The 23,566-nt window shown below is 46.1% G+C and overlaps 2 protein-coding genes across 2 annotated transcripts in view; one reads left to right on the forward strand and one right to left on the reverse strand.

Annotated features, from left to right (window-relative positions):
• The first annotated feature begins 4,247 nt into the window (after positions 1 to 4,247).
• On the forward strand, positions 4,248 to 8,043 carry LOC109883955 (adhesive plaque matrix protein-like). Its single transcript, XM_031787586.1, has 5 exons — positions 4,248 to 4,538; positions 4,624 to 5,787; positions 5,889 to 6,611; positions 6,885 to 7,337; positions 7,447 to 8,043. The coding sequence occupies exons 1-5, from the start codon at positions 4,248 to 4,250 to the stop codon at positions 8,041 to 8,043; spliced, it is 3,228 nt and encodes a 1,075-aa protein (XP_031643446.1).
• A 9,209-nt stretch (positions 8,044 to 17,252) lies between these two features.
• plekhd1 (pleckstrin homology domain containing, family D (with coiled-coil domains) member 1) overlaps positions 17,253 to 23,566 on the reverse strand; it is a 34,619-nt gene continuing 28,305 nt past the window's right edge. Inside the window, exons 10-12 of the mRNA XM_020475962.2 lie at positions 19,216 to 19,360; positions 18,377 to 18,520; positions 17,253 to 18,119 (exon numbers count right to left, since the gene is read on the reverse strand). Of these exons, the coding sequence (XP_020331551.1) occupies positions 17,956 to 18,119; positions 18,377 to 18,520; positions 19,216 to 19,360 (453 nt within the window). The 3' untranslated portion in view covers positions 17,253 to 17,955. The remainder of the gene's footprint in view (positions 18,120 to 18,376; positions 18,521 to 19,215; positions 19,361 to 23,566) is intronic.

The raw sequence follows: 23,566 nt of genomic DNA on the forward strand, positions 1-23,566 counted from the left end.
GCGGGATTAAAGAGCTGAGGTCTATGGTGATAGGTGGGATGGGCTGAGAGAGGCTGAGGGGCGGGATTAAAGAGCTGAGGTCTATGGTGTTAGGTGGGATGGGCTGAGAGAGGCTGAGGGGCAGGATTAAAGAGCTGAGGTCTATGGTGATAGGTGGGATGGGCTGAGAGAGGCTGAGGGGTGGGATTAAAGAGCTGAGGTCTATGGTGATAGGTGGGATGGGCTGAGAGTGGCTGAGGGGCGGGATTAAAGAGCTGAGGTCTATGGTGATAGGTGGGATGGGCTGAGAGTGGCTGAGGGGCGGGATTAAAGAGTTTATGTTTGGTAATGAATTATTGTTTTGTGATTGCTGTATATAAAAGTCCCATCCATGCTGTATCACATCTGGCCGGGATTGGGAGTCCCGTAGGGCGGTGCACAATTGGCCCAGCATCATCTGGGTTTGGCCGGGGTAGGCCGTCATTGTAAATAAGAATTTGTTCTTAACTGACTTGCCTAGTTAAATAAAGGTTCAATAAAAAATAAGCAATTATGTAAGTAAAACATGTATGTAAAACGTCATGTAAAATGTATGTACTGTATGTGCAGCAGAAAAGCTGTAAAAATCTATCAAGATATGTGTCATCCGAAGAGGGGGGTTGGTGGATGGGTTAATAAAAAATAAAAAAAAAGGCCCTTTCCTGTTTCAGCATGACAATACCCCTGTGCACAAAGTGAGGTCCATACAGAAATGGTTTGTTGAGATCGGAGTGGAGGAACTTGACTGGCCTACACGAGCCCTGACCTCAACCCCATCGAACACCTAGGATGAATTGGAACGCCGACTGCGAGCCAGGCCTAATCGCCCAACATCAGTGCTTGAGCTCACTAATGCTCTCATTGCTGAATGGAAGCAAATCCCTGCAGTAATGTTCCAACATCTAGTGGAAAGCCTGCACAGAAGAGGGGAGGCTGTTATAGCAGCAAAGGGGGGACTAACTGCAAATAATCAGCTTGCATCAAGAACATTTTGATTGAAAAGAGTTAAGAACAGAGGTTCTCTACCAGCTGTGAGTCAATCCCAGCAGTTGTTTACCTTTCACTACTTGCCAAAATGTGGAAGGATTAATCATATTATCAGCAGTAGATTAGAGGTAGTGATCTGCTTTCAGCTTTCAGGTCCTAGCCTCACCCTGATTCAGAAGGCAGTAGAGGTAGTGGTCTAATTCCAGGTCATAGCCAGACTCTGATTCAGAAGGCAGTAGAGGTAGTGGTCTGATTTCAGGTCCTAGCCTCATCCTGATTCAGAAGGCAGTAGAGGTAGTGGTCTAATTCCAGGTCATAGTGACACCCTGATTCAGAAGGCAGTAGAGGTAGTGGTCTGATTTCAGGTCCTAGCCTCACCCTGATTCAGAAGGCAGTAGAGGTAATGGTCTGATTTTAGGTCATAGTGACACCCTGATTCAGAAGGCAGTAGAGGTAGGGGTCTGATTTCAGGTCATAGCCAGACTCTGATTCAGAAGGCAGTAGAGGTAGTGGTCTGATTCCAGGTCCTAGCCTCACCCTGATTCAGAAGACAGTAGCGGTAGTGATCTGATTTCAGGTCATAGTGACACCCTGATTCAGAAGGCAGTAGAGGTAGTGGTCTGATTCCAGGTCATAGTGACACCCTGATTCAGAAGACAGTAGAGGTAGTGATCTGATTTCAGGTCATAGTGACACCCTGATTCAGAAGGTAGTAGAGGTAGTGGTCTGATTCCAGGTCATAGTGACACCCTGATTCAGAAGGTAGTAGAGGTAGTGATCTGATTTCAGGTCATAGTGACACCCTGATTCAGAAGGTAGTAGAGGTAGTGATCTGATTTCAGGTCATAGTCACACCCTGATTCAGAAGGTGTTTAAAAGCCAGCCAATCATAGTCCACACAGCATTCAGGGGTTGTCTCTGCCCTTCATTCTGTATTGCTTGAAAGGGGCATTTATTTTTGCATATATCCTGGAATGCTTTGTGGAAGTAAGAAAAGGCACATTCAACATCAGGGATGAATGCAACTGTATTCCAGGCAATGTTAATTAAAAACATAATGTAAAAAACCTTGAATATCAAACTGTTTCCCGTTTATTATCATGATGATACATAGAGGTAGTTTAGTGATCACAGCGATCACTTCTGTGTTTAGACCAGAAGCATTAAAACGAGTGTTGGTTAAAACAAGCTTAATCAAAGAGGATTTTAGAAGACACTTTTCATTCAACCTGGTCACATTGTTAACCTGAGTTGTTAACAACCTGAGTAAGATTCTAGATATTACATAAATTGTTGAGTTGGTCAGAGTTAGATGTCAACCAGACTAGGTTCAGGTCAGTTGCAAACGAGAGTTTCTATTGGACAAATTCAGGTATGTTTATCCCCATTTCGTTCCATGTGCTTCCTTTTAATAAGAACTTTTTTTTTTCAACAGAATCGACGGAATGAATACACCCCTGATCACCCGCAAACACAGTTCACTGTCATAGCAGCCACATACAAATAGCATGATCCCAGAAAACAAAATTCAAGCCAAACCTTCATATTGTAACTGCTAAGTGCTACACACAGCCTACATCTTTGTCACCATATTAGCTAACATCGTAGTCAACATAGCTACTAGAACTAACGTGTTATTAAACCCACTACAATCAAGCAGTATACAGCAAGCAGTACAGTATACAGCAAGCAGTTACCAGCAGGCCCCATTTTTTTATTTTTTTATTTTACCTTTATTTAACTAGGCAAGTCAGTTAAGAACAAATTCTTATTTTCAATGACGGCCTAGGAACAGTGGGTTAACTGCCTGTTCAGGGGGCAGAACGACAGATTTGTACCTTGTCAGCTTGGGGGTTTGAACTTGCAACCTTCCGATTACTAGTCCAACGCTCTAACCACTGGGCTACCCTGCCGCCCCAGTGGCAGTAAATGAATTAAACCAAAAGCTTACCTTGACTTGGAAGACTTCCAGTGTTGGAGAACCATAGCCAGCTAGGTAACATAGCATCCCTCTCTGTTTAAGCTGGATGTTTGAGTAGGCTAAACTAACTAGCTGCATTCGCTAGCTAAGTAAGTGAAAGTGAAAAAAAAGACAACTAAATATAGCTATCTCTCAATCTGACTTGCTTCTCCTTCATTATTTTTGAATTTGTTCAAAACTGTTAAACTATTGTCTTTCTCTCTCTTTGAGTCAACTATACAACACATTTTATGCACTGCAGTGCTAACTAGCTGTAGCTTATGCTTTTAGTACTAGATTAATTATCTGATTCTTTGATTGGGTGGACAACATGTCAGTTCATGCTGCATGAGCTCTTATAGGTTGGGTGACGTCCTCCGGAAGTTGTTATTATTACTGTGTAAGTCTATGGACTGGGGTGAGAACCATTAGCCTCCTGGGTTTTGTATTGAAGTCAATTTAACCAGAGGAGGATGGAAGCTAGCTGTCCTCCGGCTACACCATGGTGCTACCCTACAGAGTGCTTCTGAGGCTACTGTAGACATTCAGTGCAAAACAGTGTGTTAATCAATTATTTGGTGACGTGAGTATATTTAGTATAGTTAATAGTACAGTCTGTGTCGCTTCGCTGAGGGGTCTGGTGACGTGTTGTGATGGGATTTTCCATCGCTGGGCCTAACAGTGGCCAGTCTTTCCTCCGTCACCTGGTAGTATGCAGGGTGACAATGCGGAGAAGCCCACTAAACACACTAATTTAGAACTAGAAAGCATTTGTTTTAGAAAAACAAATCGGCGAAGAGGCAGGTTAGTGAGTGTTTTGCTTCAGTCAGCATGCTAGCATTAGTATTAACAAGCGTTTTTGTGCTTCTTCAGTTTGGTGTGAAACGTGTCATCAGGGGAGATTCTCTACGCGATGTGATAGGAGTTGTTTTGGTAGAGGTAGGTCTACAGACATGGCCCATTATAAATCAGCTAGGCTTTATAACATCATTCCCCCGAAGGCCTCGGTTACAGCATAACGGGCATCATGTAAAGAGAATAAGTACGCAGCAGCACCATCCATGCATGTAAAATAGGCACTAGATATTCCCTCACCTAGACAGACAGATTGCATCACTCTTAAGCCCTGGACAAAGATGGCCTGATTTATAATCCTACTGATTACTATTCACTCCATTCCTCTACATTAATCATTCCCCCATCCCCCCTCCATCCCTCCACCCCTCCATCCCTCTGTCCCTCCATTCATCCATCCATTGGTTGACCCGTCAGAGGACCAGCTATGGTTGACCCGTCTGATACAGAGGATCAGACCAAGGGGAAAGGCCCACAGATGGATGTCCCAATGGTGGCCTCTGAAGCCCAAAGACTACCAGACCAGGCCTCTGCACCCACAAGACCAGACCTCTGTACCCACCAGACCAGGACTTTGTACCCACAAGACCAGGCCACAGTACCCTCCAGACTACCAGACCAGGACTCTGTACCCACCAGACGATCAGACCAGGCATCTGTACCCACCAGACTAGCAGACCAGGCCTCGATACCCACCAGACTGCCAGATCAGACCTCTGTACCCACCAGACCAGGCCTCTGTACCCTCCAGACTACCAGACCAGGCCTCTGTACCCACCACACCAGGCCTCTGTACCCTCCAGACTACCAGAGCAGGCCTCTGTACACACCAGACTACCAGACCAGGCCTCTGTACCCACCAGACCATGCCTCTGTACCCACCATACTACCAGACCAGGCCTCTGTACCCTCCAGACCACCAGACCAGACCTCTGTACCCACCAGACCAGGACTCGTGTACCCACACCAGACTACCAGACCAGGCCTCTGTACCCACCAGACAACCAGACCAGGCCTCTGTACCCACCAGACAACCAGACCAGGACTCTGTACCCACCAGACTACCAGACCAGGCCTCTGTACCCTCCAGACCAGGCCTCTGTACCCACCAGACCAGACCTCTGTACCCACCATACTACCAGACCAGGCCTCTGTACCCACCAGACTACCAGACCAGGCCTCTGTACCCACCAGACTACCAGACCAGGCCTCTGTACCCACCAGACTACCAGACCAGGCCTCTGTACCCTCCAGACCAGGCCTCTGTACCCACCAGACCAGGCCTCTGTACCCACCATACTACCAGACCAGGCCTCTGTACCCTCCAGACTACCAGACCAGGCCTATGTACCCACCAGACTACCAGACCAGGCCTCTGTACCCACCAGCCTACCAGGCCAGACCTCTGTACCCACCAGACCAGGCCTCTGTACCCACCAGACCAGGCATCTGTACCCACCAGCCTACCAGACCAGGCCTCTGTACCCTCCAGACTACCAGACCAGGCCTCTGTACCCACCAGCCTACCAGGCCAGGCCTCTGTACCCACCAGACTACTAGACCAGGCCTCTGTACCCACCAGACCAGGCCTCTGTACCCTCCAGACTACCAGACCAGGCCTCTGTACCCACCATACTACCAGACCAGGACTCTGTACCCACCAGACTAGCAGACCAGGCCTCTGTACCCACCAGACCAGGCCTCTGTACCCTCCAGACTACCAGACCAGGTCTTTGTACCCACCAGACTACCATACCAGGCCTCTGTACCCACCAGACTACCAGACCAGGCCTCTGTACCCACTAGACCAGGCCTCTGTACCCTCCAGACTACCAGACCAGGCCTCTGTACCCACCATACTACCAGACCAGGACTCTGTACCCACCAGACTACCAGACCAGGCCTCTGTACCCACCAGACTAGTAGACCAGGCCTCTGTACCCACCAGATTACCAGACCAGGCCTCTGTACCCACTAGACTAGAAGACCAGGCATCTGTACCCACTAGACTAGCAGACCAGGCATCTGTACCCTCCAGATTACCAGACCAGGCCTCTGTACCCTCCAGATTACCAGACCAGGCCTCTGTACCCTCCAGACTACCAGACCAGGCCTCTGTACCCACCAGACTACCAGACCAGGCCTCTGCACCCACAAGACGATCAGACCAGGCCTCTGTACCCACCAGACTACCAGACCAGGACTCTGTACCCACCAGACTAGCAGACCAGGCCTCTGTACCTACCAGACCAGGCCTCTGTACCCTCCAGACTACCAGACCAGGTCTCTGTACCCACCAGACTACCATACCAGGCCTCTGTACCCACCAGACTACCAGACCAGGCCTCTGTACCCACTAGACCAGGCCTCTGTACCCTCCAGACTACCAGACCAGGCCTCTGTACCCACCATACTACCAGACCAGGACTCTGTACCCACCAGACTACCAGACCAGGCCTCTGTACCCACCAGACTAGTAGACCAGGCCTCTGTACCCACCAGATTACCAGACCAGGCCTCTGTACCCACTAGACTAGCAGACCAGGCATCTGTACCCACTAGACTAGCAGACCAGGCATCTGTACCCTCCAGATTACCAGACCAGGCCTCTGTACCCTCCAGATTACCAGACCAGGCCTCTGTACCCTCCAGATTACCAGACCAGGCCTCTGTACCCTCCAGACTACCAGACCAGGCCTCTGCACCCACAAGACGATCAGACCAGGCCTCTGTACCCACCAGACTACCAGACCAGGACTCTGTACCCACCAGACTAGCAGACCAGGCCTCTGTACCCACCAGACCAGGCCTCTGTACCCTCCAGACTACCAGACCAGGCCTCTGTACCCACCATACTACCAGACCAGGACTCTGTACCCACCAGACTACCAGACCAGGCCTCTGTACCCACCAGACTAGTAGACCAGGCCTCTGTACCCACCAGATTACCAGACCAGGTCTCTGTACCCACTAGACTAGCAGACCAGGCATCTGTACCCACTAGACTAGCAGACCAGGCATCTGTACCCTCCAGATTACCAGACCAGGCCTCTGTACCCTCCAGATTACCAGACCAGGCCTCTGTACCCTCCAGATTACCAGACCAGGCCTCTGTACCCTCCAGACTACCAGACCAGGCCTCTGCACCCACAAGATGATCAGACCAGGCCTCTGTACCCACCAGACTACCAGACCAGGACTCTGTACCCACCAGACTAGCAGACCAGGCCTCTGTACCCACCAGACCAGGCCTCTGTACCCTCCAGACTACCAGACCAGGTCTCTGTACCCACCAGACTACCATACCAGGCCTCTGTACCCACCAGACTACCAGACCAGGCCTCTGTACCCACTAGACCAGGCCTCTGTACCCTCCAGACTACCAGACCAGGCCTCTGTACCCACCATACTACCAGACCAGGACTCTGTACCCACCAGACTACCAGACCAGGCCTCTGTACCCACCAGACTAGTAGACCAGGCCTCTGTACCCACCAGATTACCAGACCAGGCCTCTGTACCCACTAGACTAGCAGACCAGGCATCTGTACCCACTAGACTAGCAGACCAGGCATCTGTACCCTCCAGATTACCAGACCAGGCCTCTGTACCCTCCAGATTACCAGACCAGGCCTCTGTACCCTACAGACTACCAGGCCTCTGTACCCACCAGACTACCAGACCAGGCCTCTGCACCCACAAGACGATCAGACCAGGCCTCTGTACCCACCAGACTACCAGACCAGGCCTCTGTACCCACCAGACTACCAGACCAGACCTCTGTACCCACCAGACTACCAGACCAGGCCTCTGTGCCCACCAGACTACCAGACCATGGTGAAGGGAAAGCAACAGAGGAGGGTGAGGGTGTGGGTGGCAGTGACGTAGAGACCACATCTATACACTTTGGGTTGGGAAGAGGATGTCAGCCCCTCCCCCAGTTGGACAGGAGTCCAGCCCTCCCAGTCCATTCACCCAGCCCCAGCTTCGTAGCCCTCCAGACAGGCAGCTTCAGCCTCCTCCAGTCCTACAGCCACCCCCTCCACACACCCAGCTTCAGTCTCCTCCCCCTCCAGACACCCAGGTTCAGCCTCCTCCCCTCCCCCTCCAGACTTCCCCCACCCTCCTCCTTAGAGCCCTCCGGTCTGTCAGGAGACAGCAACCCCCACTCTAGACATCAGCCAGCCTCCGAGCCCAGCACATCCAGACCTCAAGCCTCCTAGCAGCGACCCAGAGCCCAGAGAAAAATCCCCAGGCTGCACCTGGACCTGTATAACTTTGACACCCCAGAGGGAAGTGGCTACGTCCTGACCAGTCTTCGCTCCCTGGAGGCCTCGGCCCGCTGTGGGGTCAAACCTGTGGATCATATAAAAGTCTCTACCCTGGTCCTGGTCCTACTAAACGTCCTAAAACCTCCTCGTCCTCAGAGCTAACCAAGGCACCCCGTCCTGTCTCAGGTCCACCACCGGTAGTCAGAAAGGTTCCCAGCAGCACTAAAGCCTCCAACACTTCCCTAGATCAGCCTGCAAACCCTCTACCGTCCTGTCTCAGGTCCACCACCGGTAGTCAGAAAGGTTCCCAGCAGCACTAAAGCCTCCAACACTTCCCTAGATCAGCCTGCAAACCCTCTACCTTCCCCTGACCAGCCTCCAAACCCTCTTTCTTCCCCAGATCAGCCTCCAAACCATCTTCCTTCCTCAGATCAGCCTCCAAACCCTCTTTCTTCCCCAGATCAGTCTCCAAACCCTCTTCCTTCCCCAGATCAGCCTCCAAACCCTCTTCCTTCCCCAGAACAATTGCCCCTATGACCTCCACCATATCCAAAAGTTCCATGCAGAGCCCAGTCACCCGGACTACAGCAGTTCTCATTGGCTGGGGGTTTAGGAGGGCCCATCACTCTCCACATTGGCCATCCTCCACCCCATCCGGAAGGCAGAGGAAATATCCTTAGAGTCCTTGCAGACTGGATACCATCTCCACCTCCACTACCATATCCACATCATTTCCCTTCCTCATGATGCCATCTATTTTGTGATGTGTACCAGTTCCTCCTGCAGCAAATTGATTTTCACTTTTCGCACCAAAGTACGTTCATCTCTAGGAGACAGAACGCGTCTCCTTTCTGAGCGGTATGACGGCTGCGTGGTCCCATGGTGTTTATACTTGCGTACTATTGTTTGTACAGATGAACATGGTACCTTCAGGCATTTGGAACTTGCTCTGAAGGATGAACTAGACTTGTGGAGGTCTTGGCTGATTTATTTGGATTTTCCCATGATGTCAAGCAAAGAGGCACTGAGTTCGAAGGTAGGCCTTGAAATACATTAACTCAAATTATGTCAATTAGCCTATCAGAAGCTTCTTAAGCCATGACATAATTTTCTGAAATTTTCCAAGCTGTTTAAAGGCACAGTCAACTTAGTGTATGTAAACTTCTGACCCACTGGAATTGTGATACAGTGAATTATAAGTGAAATAATCTGTCTGTAAACAATTGTTGGAAAAAATACTTGTGTCAAGAACAAAGTAGATGTCCTAACCGACTTGACAAAACTATAGTTTGTTATTAACAAGAATATTGTGGAGTGGTTGAAAAACGAGTTTTAATGACTCCAACCTAAGTGTATGTAAACTTCCGATTTCAACTGTACATATAGTAGCAGCTGGAATCCTCCTCTTTTTAGCAGCAACCATCAAAACACTGCTTTCACAACAACTGTACTACCACTGGTGGAAACACGTCTTTGTCTGTGCAGCTGTCCGACACGTGCGTGAATAAACTTGGTTTGAGCTTTACTACTACTTTACTGTGGAACTTTAGAACTGTTTTACTTTAGAACCTACCATATAATACATGTGTTCAGTAATATTATTCCTCCTCACTATATTCTTGACCAAACACACACCACACACACACACGCGCTACACACACACACACACAAACACAACCTGACATTGTAGCCAATAGGCTTTAGAGGCCTGTGTACTAATCCCCAATCTCTGATTAAAACAGAAAGAGAAATACAAATGAGGTTGCTTTGGCCTCTGATGTAGGAGGTACCATGGTAACAGCACCAGGGGATTGAGCGGAGCTGAGGGTTAGCAGAAGTTGGTGAGAGCGAGGGAGGGAGGGAAAGAGAGAGAAGCAAAAAAAACATAGCAAACTTCAATGCTATTTGGCCCTAAACAGAGAGTACACAGTGGTATAACACCTGACCACTGTGACTGGTACAAAATTAAGGAAATATTTGACTATGTACTGTCGTGTCTTTGGCTATGCCGGATGAAGTGATATGACATGCTATTCTATAAAATCCTTTCTCTGTAATTAATATTACCTGATTGAGCTAATCATGTAAAATGTAATTAACTAGAGAGTCGGGGCACCACAAAATAATATTTATAGAGCTGTTACCTTCCAAATAAACTCTTAAAGACCTGGTAATATTTTACATCAATAGCAGTCAATATTAATCGTCACCTTAATTCAGTCTCATCTGAAAGTTGTAAATTCTTGGTTATCTTCACGAACCCTGGCTAACAAGTTGAATCAGCTGGTTACACAAAAGAAAAGGGCTGGGTTTGAGTGAAAGAGCGCGAAGACTGAGGGGCAAAGCTAGAAGCTGTGCTATCGTAAATACAGTATCTTATGCATTCTAAATTACCGCCCATTTGGAAAATGAAAATGCAATAAATATTTACTCTGAGCTGCGCTTCGGTAGATTGGTTGGTGGTAGATGGAAGGCCGTGTTGCCAAACTGAGTCCTTTGAAGAATGTCTCTGGTGGTCAATTGGATACGTTGTAGTAACCTTGTTGTGTGATAGACGGGATACTCTGTCTGTTCCTTCCTAACCCTCGTTTGCAGCTGCTGTCGCTAACTCAACGGCTAGGAGGTATCACTTCTGTAGTGAATAAGAATTCAAAGTTCATACCATTCGCAACCAGAGCTCACGCTGAGGTTGGCTTAGTTCTGTAGTTGACATGTTCGTCATTTTAACGCAGAGGCTGCAGACCTCACGTACTTGGAACAGGAGGTTACATTTTCGTCAAGGGCTTATTTTAGAAGCTAAAATAACATTTCATCCCATCACAAATAATTTCATATTCAAACATTTAAATTGAACAACAATTCCATGTGAATCCGATAACTCTGATGTGTAGACTTTCCACTGTAGAGTTTGTCATCTTATCATTGATGAGAATGTCTCAGATGACAACCGAACTGACATCATATTCATTAAGTACCTCCGCATATGTTCAATTGGTTTACCAGAATATAGTTCATTTCCCCCACCTTCTGATGTTCCCAGAATCTCTATGTTAACCAAGTGGTTTTCAAATGTAACATCATTAGGGTAGAGAGAGGAAAAGGGGGGGAGAGGAATTTATGACTGTCATAAACTTACCCCCAGGCCAACGTCATGACAGTACAGACTCAGTGACCATAGCCTTGCTATTAACAAAGGCTCTCAAGAGAAGACAGGCTATGTGCACACTGCCCACAAAATGAGGTGGAAACTGAGCTGCACTTCCTAACCTCCTGCCAAATGTATGACCATATTAGAGACACATATATAACTTAGATTACACACACCCACAAAGAATTCGAATAACAAATCCAATTTTGATAAACTCCCATACCTACTGGGTGAAATACCCAGTGTCCATCAGAACAGCATGATTTGTGACCTGTTGCCACAAGAAAAGGGCAACCAGTGAAGAACAAACAAATACAACCAATATTTATGTTAATTTATTTTACGTTCTGCTTTTCTGATGTATCAAATACTTATGTCATGCAATCAAATGCTAACTAATTACTTAAAAATCATATAATGTGAATTTCTGGATTTTTGTTTTAGATTCCGTCTCTCACAGTTGAAGTGTACCTATGATAAAAATTACAGACCTCTACATACTTTGTAAGTAGGAAAACCTGCAAAATTGGCAGTGTATCAAATACTTGTTCTCCCCACTGTATCTAAACTTGTAGTAATCATGGCCAAATACAGACCGGGTACGCAGGGCTCATGCCCAGGGACCCCTGACCTCCAGTTGGCACTGACCTCCAGGGGGCCCAGACCTCCAGGTGGCCCTGACCTCCAGGTGACCCCTCCAGGGGGCCCAATTGATTTTGTTAGTAACTCTCACTCACCTACAGTGGGCCCTGACCTCAAGGGGGCCCTGACCCCTGACCTCCAGGTGGCCCTGACCTCCAGGGGGCCCTGACCCCTGACCTCCAGTTGGCACTGACCTCCAGGGGGGCCGGACCCCTGACCTCCAGGTGGCCCTGACCTCCAGGTGGCCCTGACCCCTGACCTCCAGGTGGCCCAATTGATTTAGTTAGTAACTCTCACTCAGATATCATTAACATGGCATAAGCCAAGGCAAAATGCATAGAATTACATGAAATTCATTTTTAAACTTTTTAAAATTTCTCTCCAACTCATGGCAAAATGAGTAAAATTGCATGAAATTTGTTAAAAAATTACACACCTTTTTTCTGCCCATTGGCAAAATGTGTAGAACTGTAGAAAAGCTTGCTTTAAAATTGCAACATGTTGTCTATGCCCCCTAATGTGTTGACTTGCAGGAAATGTACTTTAAAACATCAAAAATATGCCCGCTTGTTGGGCCCCCCCCCCCCAACCAAATCTCGCTTAGGGCCCTAAAAAGGCTAGAGCCTGGCAGGCTGGAAAGAGAGGGAGGGCATTTCATTTCAGCACACAGCAGAACGTGTGCTTCTCCCAACTGGCATACAGCTGCAGATTTCTCTCATCTAGCTAGCGCCCCAAGAGGACCCCTATTCTCTATTTAGTGCACTACCGTTGACCAGGGCCAATGGGACTCTGGTCAAAAGTAGTGCACTATGTGGGGAATAGGGTGCCATTTTGGACACATCCCGATAGCTAGCAGATTCCTAAAGGACATTTATTGGAGACAAGGCAAGCTAATAGTGCAATAATCATATTGACATGTGTGGCTCTCTCTCAGCTCTCTCGCTCTCAGCTCCCTCTCAGCTCCTGCCAACCATTATCAACATTGTAAATACTGAGAAAAATCTGCCCAAAAAGTTTGTGAGCTGTTCCCTGCAGCATTAGGCCGGCCTGGCAGAGAGAACTGTGCTAGGCTTACTGCAATGAACGCAGATCTCTGTTTACATCCCAAATCAAACCCTATTTAGTGAATCACTTTTAATCAGGGCCCATAAGGCTCTAATCAAAAGTAGTGTACTATGTAGGGAATAGGGTGTTCTTTAGCTAGCCGTCGGTGAGGTGAGGTGAAATGGAAGAATTAGAAACGTGAGCTTTTTATCTGCCTGTGAGAAAAATATATTTAAAGGGAACATCATGTTATATTCAGTATTAAATGTCATAATGAGGTGTTGATGCGTTACAGATCCTGGCGAGGGTGGAAAGGGCGATGACTTCCTCCACCTGCCTACTGGCCCCACCACCACCTACAATGGCCTACAGAACACTACAGTTACCAAGATAACTATGTCCTACAGAACACTACAGTTACCAAGAGAACTATGTCCTACAGAACACTACTGTTGCCAAGATAACTATGTCCTACAGAACACTACAGTTACCAAGAGAACTATGTCCGACAGAACACTACTGTTACCAAGAGAACTATGTCCTACAGAACACTACTGTTACCAAGAGAACTATGTCCTACAGAACACTACTGTTACCAAGAGAACTATGTCCTACAGAACACTACTGTTACCAAGATAACTATGTCCTACAGAACACTACTGTTACCAAGATAACTATGTCCTACAGAACACTACAGTTACCAAGATAACTATGTCCTACAGAACACTACTGTTACCAAGAGAACTATGTCCTACAGAACACTACAGTTACCAAGATAACTATGTCCTACAGAACACTACTGTTGCCAAGAGAACTATGTCCTACAGAACACTACAGTTACCAAGATAACTATGTCCTACAGAACACTACTGTTACCAAGAGAACTATGTCCTACAGAACACTACTGTTGCCAAGAGAACTATGTCCTACAGAACACTACAGTTACCAAGATAACTATGTCCTACAGAACACTACAGTTACCAAGAGAACTATGTCCGACAGAACACTACTGTTACCAAGAGAACTATGTCCTACAGAACACTGACCTAATGTAGGGGGTCATGTAGGGTTCTCATGTAGGGTTCTAATGTAGCGGGTCATATAGTGGTCTAATGTAGGGGGTCATGTAGGGTTCTCATGTAGGGGGTCATGTAGGGGGTCATATAGTGGTCTAATGTAGGGGGTCATGTAGGGTTCTCATGTAGGGTTCTAATGTAGGGGGTCATGTAGGGTTCTCATGTAGGGTTCTAATGTAGGGGGTCATGTAGGGTTCTAATGTAGGGTTCTAATGTAGGGGGTCATATAGGGGTCTAATGTAGAGGGTCATGAAGGGTTCTAATGTAGGGGGTCATATAGTGGTCTAATGTAGGGGGTCATATAGGGTTCTAATGTAGGGGGTCATATAGTGGTCTAATGTAGGGGGTCATATAGTGGTCTAATGTAGGGGGTCACATAGTGGTCTAATGTAGGGGGTCATATAGTGGTCTAATGTAGGGGGTCATATAGGGTTCTAATGTAGGGGGTCGGTCATATAGGGGTCTACTGTATAGTACCAGACCAGAACAAGGCCTCGTTTAGGTTTAGGGTTATAGAGCTGTAGAGTATAGTACCAGACCAGAACAAGGCCTCGTTTAGGGTTATAGAGCTGTAGAGTATAGTACCAGACCAGAACAAGGCCTCGTTTAGGGTTAGAGAGCTGTAGAGTATAGTACCAGACCAGAACAAGGCCTCGTTTAGGGTTATAGAGCTGTAGAGTATTATACAAGACCAGAACAAGGCCTCGTTTAGGGTTATAGAGCTGTAGAGTATTATACAAGACCAGAACAAGGCCTCGTTTAGGGTTAGAGAGCTGTAGAGTATAGTACCAGACCAGAACAAGGCCTCGTTTAGGGTTAGAGAGCTGTAGAGTATAGTACCAGACCAGAACAAGGCCTCGTTCAGGGTTAGAGAGCTGTAGAGTATAGTACCAGACCAGAACAAGGCCTCGTTTAGGGTTAGAGAGCTGTAGAGTATTATACAAGACCAGAACAAGGCCTCGTTTAGGGTTATAGAGCTGTAGAGTATTATACAAGACCAGAACAAGGCCTCGTTTAGGGTTAGATAGCTGTAGAGTATAGTACCAGACCAGAACAAGGCCTTGTTTAGGGTTAGAGAGCTGTAGAGTATTATACAAGACCAGAACAAGGCCTCGTTTAGGGTTAGAGAGCTGTAGAGTATAGTACCAGACCAGAACAAGGCCTCGTTTAGGGTTATAGAGCTGTAGAGTATAGTACCAGACCAGAACAATGCCTCGTTTAGGGTTAGAGAGCTGTAGAGTATAGTACCAGACCAGAACAAGGTTTAACACAGCTTTAATAACAAGGCATTTCGTTTCATTACTACAACAATATTAAGTTTTGCTGCCCAAATACATGAGGACATATTTTCCACAGGGCCACGTGTTGAATAATATTGGTTAATCTTTTCCACAGAGCCACGTGTTGAGATATATTGGTTAATCTTTTCCACAGAGCCACGTGTTGAGATATATTGTTTGTGTTGTCTTGCCAACTCCTATGGTCATTACCTAGCCTGGTCCCAGATCTGTGTGTGCTGTCTTGCCAACTCTTATGGTCGTTACCTAGCCTGGTCCCAGATCTGTGTGTGTTGTCTTGCCAACTCCTATGGTCAATGTCAAGGAAGACAGAGCAAACCGATCTGGGACCAGGCTAACCTGGTTTCAAATCAGATAAAAACATCCATATCATATGGAGCAGTTTCATCAACCTGCAAATAAACTACAGTTTTTAAACGAACCAAAGCCATCTGTGTAAATACAATCAACACTTACAGTCACATTTTCTGACATTTTGTGTCGACTTGCAGTGTGTGTGTGTGTCGACTTGCAGTGTGTGTGTGTGTCGACTTGCAGTGTGTGTGTGTCGACTTGCAGTGTGTGTGTGTCGACTTGCAGTGTGTGTGTGTCGACTTGCAGTGTGTGTGTGTGTGTGTCGACTTGCAGTGTGTGTGTGTGTGTCGACTTGCAGTGTGTGTGTGTGTGTCGACTTGCAGTGTGTGTGTGTGTGTGTGTGTGTGTGTGTCGACTTGCAGTGTGTGTGTGTGTGTGTGTGTGTGTCGACTTGCAGTGTGTGTGTGTGTGTGTCGACTTGCAGTGTGTGTGTGTGTGTGTTGACTTGCAGTGTGTGTGTGTCGACTTGCAGTGTGTGTGTGGGTCGACTTGCAGTGTGTGTGTGGGTCGACTTGCAGTGTGTGTGTGGGTCGACTTGCAGTGTGTGTGTGGGTCGACTTGCAGTGTGTGTGTGTGTCGACTTGCAGTGTGTGTGTGGGTCGACTTGCAGTGTGTGTGTGGGTCGACTTGCAGTGTGTGTGTGGGTCGACATGCAGTGTGTGTGTGTCGACTTGCAGTGTGTGTGTGGGTCGACTTGCTGTGTGTGTGTCGACTTGCAGTGTGTGTGTGGGTCGACTTGCAGTGTGGGTGTGGGTCGACTTGCAGTGTGTGTGTGGGTCGACTTGCAGTGTGTGTGTCGACTTGCAGTGTGTGTGTGGGTCGACTTGCAGTGTGTGTGTGTGTGTCGACCTGCAGTGTGTGTCGACTTGTAGTGTGTGTGTGTGTCGACTGCAGTGTGTGTGTGTCGACCTGCAGTGTGTGTGTGTGTGTGTCGACTTGCAGTGTGTGTGTGGGTCGACTTGCAGTGTGTGTGTGGGTCGACTTGCAGTGTGTGTGTGGGTCGACTTGCAGTGTGTGTGTGGGTCGACTTGCAGTGTGTGTGTGGGTCGACTTGCAGTGTGTGTGGGTCGACTTGCAGTGTGTGTGTCGACCTGCAGTGTGTGTGTGTCAACTTGCAGTGTGTGTGTGTGTGTGTGTGTCGACCTGCAGTGTGTGTGTGTCGACTTGCAGTGTGTGTGTGTGTGTGTCGACTTGCAGTGTGTGTGTGGGTCGACTTGCTGTGTGTGTCGACTTGCAGTGTGTGTGTGGGTCGACTTGCAGTGTGTGTGTGGGTCGACTTGCAGTGTGGGTGTGGGTCGACTTGCAGTGTGTGTGTGGGTCGACTTGCAGTGTGTGTGTGTGTGTCGACTTGCAGTGTGTGTGTGGGTCGACTTGCAGTGTGTGTGTGGGTCGACATGCAGTGTGTGTGTGTGTCGACTTGCAGTGTGTGTGTGTGTCGACTTGCAGTGTGTGTGTGGGTCGACTTGCAGTGTGTGTGTGGGTCGACTTGCAGTGTGGGTGTGGGTCGACTTGCAGTGTGTGTGTGGTGTCGACTTGCAGTGTGTGTGTCGACCTGCAGTGTGTGTGTGTGTGTGTGTGTCAATTTGCAGTGTGTGTGTCGACCTGCAGTGTGTGTGTGTGTGTTGACTTGCAGTGTGTGTCTGTCGACCTGCAGTGTGTGCGTGTGTGTGTGTGTCGACTTGCAGTGTGTGTGTCGACCATATGGTTGATTTACAATTGAATTCCTATTTTAAAGGGTACATCTTTGGTGTTACCCAGGGTCAGGTTTAAGGCTTCTGCCTGTGCTGTACTGTAAACCATCACATTGTCATATCGTGTTGGTTCAATAACTATATGCATTATTTTTCCGACCGTCCTCCAAGCTGTAGGACAGTAAAGAGAGCTGCTACATCTTTAACAATAAACATTAATTTTGTTTGAATAAAAATATTTTGCATAAAAGTCTTGTAATGCAGTTTGAACACAACCAGGCTGTTGAAGAGATGACATCATGTTGAAGAGATGACATCATGTTGAAGAGATGACATCATGTTGAAGAGATGACATCATGTTGAAGAGATGACATCATGTTGAAGAGATGACATCATGTTGAAGAGATGACATCATGTTGAAGAGATGACATCATGTTGAAGAGATGACATCATATTGAAGAGATGACATCCTAAAGATAATCCTGACCCAGCTACAACACCGTGGGAGCAGACGACAGGACTTGACACTATTACACTGAGGAATCAGTCTCTCTCTCTCTCACACACACACACACACAATCCCTCCCGCAATCCATCCCTCCCTATCTCTGTCAGTCATCTTTCTTGGCGGAGGCCTCCTGGTCGTGGCGTGTGATGATCTTGTAGACGCTCTTCCTGAAGCAGCTGTCGGAGGTCAGTCGCCGGGCAGTCTCCCTCAGGTCCTCCATGCTGGCGCCGTCGCCACGGGCAACCACAAATGACTGGGAGTGTTTCACTGCAGAGGAAAAGACATGAGTGTTTGTGTGTGTGTGTGTGTGTGTGTGTGTGTCACAGGAGTTTGGTGGCACCTTAATTTGGGAGGACGGGGTTGTGGTAATGGCTGGAGGGAAATTAGTGGAATGCTATCAAACACATCAAACGCATGGTTTCCATGGTTTCCCTGTGTTTGATGCCATTCCATTCGCTCCGGTCCAGACATTATTATGAGCCGTCCTCGACCTCAGCAGCCTCCATGCATATGTGTGTACTCACACCAGTGGTGTTTGGAGGCGCGTCTCTGGATCCGACAGCTCTTAATGCGTCGTGCTGTAGCCTTGTGGAGATACACAGCATTCTTCATTATAGAAGGGAGCTTGGCCTCGATCTCTGCAGCACAGATACACTCCTCAAAGAACTCTGGGTGAAGAACGCACACACACACACATATCCCATGTAGCTATACTGAACAAATATTAAACACAACACGTAAAAGGTTGTTCCCATGTTTCATGAAATAAAAGATCACAGAAATGTTCCACACGCACAAAAAGCGTATTTCTCTCAAGTGTTTGTGCTCAAATATGTTTACATCGCTGTTAGTGAACATTTCTCCTCATTTCTCCAAGATAAGACACCTGATAGGTGTGGCATATCAAGAAGCTGATTAAACACATTTTGGGCTGGGGACAAAAAAAAGGCCACTCTAAAATGTGCAGTTTTGTCACACAACACAATGCCACAGATGTCTCAAGTTTTGGTGCAGCAAGCAATTGCATTTCTCTACCAAATGCCGCCTCCAAACGTTACTTTAGACAATTTAGCAGTACGTCCAACCGGCCTCAAAACTGTAGACCTCATGTAACCACGCATGCCCAGGACCTCGGCTTATTAGTTATTTTCCACCATAATTTGCAAATAAATTCATTAAAAATCCTACAATGTGATTTTCTGGATTATTGTCTGTCATAGTTGAAGTGTACCTATGATGAAAATTACAGGCCTCTCTCATCTTTTTGAGTTGGAGAACAATTGGTGGCTGACTAAATACTTTTTTGCCCCACTGTATGTGTGTGTGTGTGTGTGTGTGTGTGTGTGCAGTAAGTGTAACTCACTCCTGAGGTTGTTGACGTCTCCCTTCATCTTGTCATCCTTCTCTTTGGAGCGTTCCAGAGAGCTCAGACCTTTCTCCAGGTTCCGTAGAGCCTCCTCAGCCTGCTTCAGCCTCCGCTCCAGCTCCATACGAGACTCAATCTCCACCTGGGACACAACAGGAGGTCAGGGCCCGTATTCACAAAGCATCTCAGAGTAGGAGGCCTGATCTAGGATCAGCCTTTTGGATAATAATGTGTTCTGTTAACCTCTTGAAGCTATGGGGGCGCTATTTCATTATTGGATTAAAAAAAAACGTGCCCGTTTTAAGCGCAATATTTTGTCACGAAAAGATGCTCGACTATGCATATAATGGACAGCTTTGGAAAGAAAACACTCTGACGTTTCCAAAACTGCAAAGATATATCTGTGAGTGCCCCAGAACTGATGCTACAGGCGAAACCAAGATTCAACTTCAAACCGGAAGTGAGCAAAATTTGAGGCGCTGTTTTCCATTGTCTCCTTATATGGCTGTGAATGCGCCAGAAACGAACCTACACTTTCTGCCATTTCCCCAAGGTCTCTGCAGCATTGTGACGTATTTGTAGGCATATCATTGGAAGATTGGCCATAAGAGACTACATTTACCAGGGGTCCGTCTGGTGTCCTTTGTCTAAATTGGTGCGCAATCTTCAGCTGCAAGCATTTTTCCATGGGATTCAGAGGAGAAAGCACACTTCCAAGAACGATATATCATCGAAGAGATATGTGAAAAACACCTTGAGGATTGATTCTAAACAACGTTTGCCATGTTTCAGTCAATATTATGGAGTTCGGCGTTTTGATGACTGAATTTTCTGTTTTTTTTGGTAGCCAAACGTGATGTACAAAACGGAGCGATTTCTCCTACACAAAGAATCTTTCAGGAAAAACTGAACATTTACTATCTAACTGAGAGTCTCCTCATTGAAAACATCCGAAGTTCTTCAAAGGTAAATGATTTTATTTTCTTGTTTTTGTGAAAATGTTGCCCACTGAATCCTACGCTAAATGCTACGCTAGCTATCAATAATCTTACACAAATGCTTGTTTTGCTATGGTTGAAAAGCATATTTTGAAAATCTGAGATGACAGTGTTGTTAACAAAAGGCTAAGCTTGAGAGCTAGCATATTTATTTCATTTCATTTGCGATTTTCCTGAATAGTTAACGGTGCGTTATGGTAATGAGCTTGAGGCTGTATTCACGATCCCGGATCCTGGATTTAACAATGAAAAATTAAAATCTCTTCTTGAATAGGATCTTAACATTTTTATCCATATATTGACGTCATTTTTTTGGTCTACGAGGAGGAACGAGAGAAGAGCTGTAAAATCGAATTAGCATAATTAAAACATCCCCATAAAAATCTGTCAGTTTAAGCTATCTGTTGTTTTTTTTTAAATTGGATGTGTTACAATCCACAGACGTGGCACGAGGGCAGGGGGCCACAGAGACACAGAAGACAGACCTATTTTGGTTTCAGTGCATTTTCTTTAAATGTATATTGCCTATCAATATGTAGGCATACTGTGTAATAAAATCAATAAATAAATAAAGGTGTACTAAAAACGTGAATGTGTTTTTGCAGAGCGTACAACCATGCCAGAGATCAGTGGACAAAGAGCTGGACAACAGGGCCGTGCCGAAAAAACGTATGGTTGCCAAGAAAGCTGTTCGTTTTGCTAGATTCTTAAAATGTGCACGCAGCATTTGTGTGAAATCCTCCCTTTGCTCTGCAAGGGCCGCGGCTTTTGTGGAGCGATGGGTAACGATGCTTCGTGGGTGACTGTTGCTGATGTGTGCAGAGGCCAAACATCAGTCATGTTACCTCATTGGCTAGCTAGCTAACAACCTGGTAACTTGACCAGTATATCCAAACATCAGTCATGTTACCTCATTGGCTAGCTAGCTAATCAACCTCTGCACACATCAACAACAGTCACTAGCTAGCTAACAACCTGGTAACTTGACCAGTATATCCAAACATCAGAGCAGCATGTGTGAAATCCTCTGAATTCAAAAGTTGCAAGTTCAAATCCAGCGATAGAAAGTTGTTTTTGAGATTTTCGTTTTTAGCCTATCCAAAACCTTAACCCTTACCATAACCAATCAGAGTTAGACTTAACCTTAAAAACTTTGAAATGTTACGCTGAACGTGGATGAGCGTCTAATTCTGACATGAGACTGTGAGAGCTAGTTGCGTATGTGAAACGGCTAGCTTAGTTAGCGGTGGTGCGCGCTAAATAGCGTGTCAATCGGTGACGTCACTTGCTCTGAGACCTTGAAGTAGTGGTTCCCCTTGCTCTGCAAGGGCCGCGGCTTTTGTGGAGCGATGGGTAACGATGCTTCGTGGGTGACTGTTGCTGATGTGTGCAGAGGCCAAACATCAGTCATGTTACCTCATTGGCTAGCTAGCTAACAACCTGGTAACTTGACCAGTATATCCAAACATCAGTCATGTTACCTCATTGGCTAGCTAGCTAATCAACCTCTGCACACATCAACAACAGTCACTAGCTAGCTAACAACCTGGTAACTTGACCAGTATATCCAAACATCAGTCATGTTACCTCATTTGCTAGCTAGATAACAACCTGGTAACTTGACCAGTATATCCAAACATCAGTCATGTTACCTCATTGGCTAGCTAGCTAACAACCTGGTAACTTGACCAGTATATCCAAACATCGGTCATGTTACCTCATTGGCTAGCTAGCTAAGAACCTGGTAACTTGACCAGTATATCCAAACATCAGTCATGTTACCTCATTGGCTAGATAGCTAACAACATGGTAACTTGACCAGTATATCCAAACATCAGTCATGTTACCTCATTGGCTAGCTAGCTAACAACCTAGTAACTTGACCGGTAATGTAAACTCACCCCATTCCATACAAATGTGCGCAACCGCAACATTCAAACAAGGCAACAAAGAAAACGAATGGGACTGTAGCGACTGTGTTGACTTCAAAATCGGGGGTGTGAACTAGGTTTCTATTCAAGCGTAGATCGACATAGTAATGGCTCTATAGTTTTGGAGAAAAGTTGAAAAAAACAGACCCTGCGTTACATACTGACGTGTCATGTCGTAACGTACAGCACGCATAAAGCAACTATTTCTGTCTTACCACCTCTCTTCACCAGGTGTAGCACTTTTCTCATCGTTTAAAAACAAGAAATGGACAGTGATGGGGGTCAGGGGGGGATACCTACTCATATTTTGAGTCATCATTACATGCGATCATCATTCTCAAAGCCGCTGTTTACTTCTAAGATCACTTTAGCATCGCCCTAAACCCGATTCAAATTCGACACAAACCTTCCAATAGGTTGTAATGACACATGATATAAACTCTTTAATAGGTATGTAATGACACATGATATAAACTCTTTAATAGGTATGTAATGACACATTATATAAACTCTTCCAATAGGTATGTAATGACACGTTATATAAACTCTTTATAGCGTTTTATTTACATTTTAGAGCCGATAAGGTGATAAGTTGGACAGATTGAGTGAAAAAAAAGCATTTTTCCCCCGCAACATCTCTCCTTCTCACTATCACGCATTAGTTTCGCTTCCCAACCCGCCATTTTCAAAAAGACCCAACGGGGCTCATTGCCTGCTTGAATTATGCAGAGACGGGCAGTGTTTAGGTCATGTAATTGATTCTGTTGGAAAGGGGAAAAATTGTGCTTTACAATAGTATTGACATTACAGTTGATCTGGAAGTATTACGTTTTTTGGGGCGCTAAAATAAGGTAAATTGTACGGACAAAGGCGATGTACAGAAGTAAGTGAGTGAGTTTACGTTATATCAAACATCTGATGACACAGAAAGGAAAATAGATATCTTCTTCAGGAGATCAATGATCACAGCAATGAATGAATGACTGATCACTTGCATGTTGTCATCACAAACCTGACGTTTTTAAAGAGACAGTGTACAATTTTAAATGTAATGAATCTCAATAGCAAAATAGTGCTTTTACACAGAAACATAATATTCTACAAATTACTTTAACTTCCTTGACAGGCATTCCTATCAAACATTTATATTTTATAATATTTACATATATTTATATATTTATATATATTTACATATTAGTTGTATTTACAGTGTTACATATTAGTTTCTAGGGCACAACATGTGCTTCAAAAGTAGCTAGAATTCATATAGATCAAATATTCCCGGAGTGTACAAAACATGCCCTTTCCATGACATTGACTGACCAGGTGAAAGCTACGATCCCTTGTTGATTTCAACTAAATCCACTTCAATCAGTGTAGATGAAGGGGAGGAGACGGGTTAAAGAAGGTTTTATAAGC

This window comes from Oncorhynchus kisutch, linkage group LG14 (assembly GCF_002021735.2).
Source record: "Oncorhynchus kisutch isolate 150728-3 linkage group LG14, Okis_V2, whole genome shotgun sequence".
Taxonomy (NCBI): domain Eukaryota; kingdom Metazoa; phylum Chordata; class Actinopteri; order Salmoniformes; family Salmonidae; genus Oncorhynchus; species Oncorhynchus kisutch.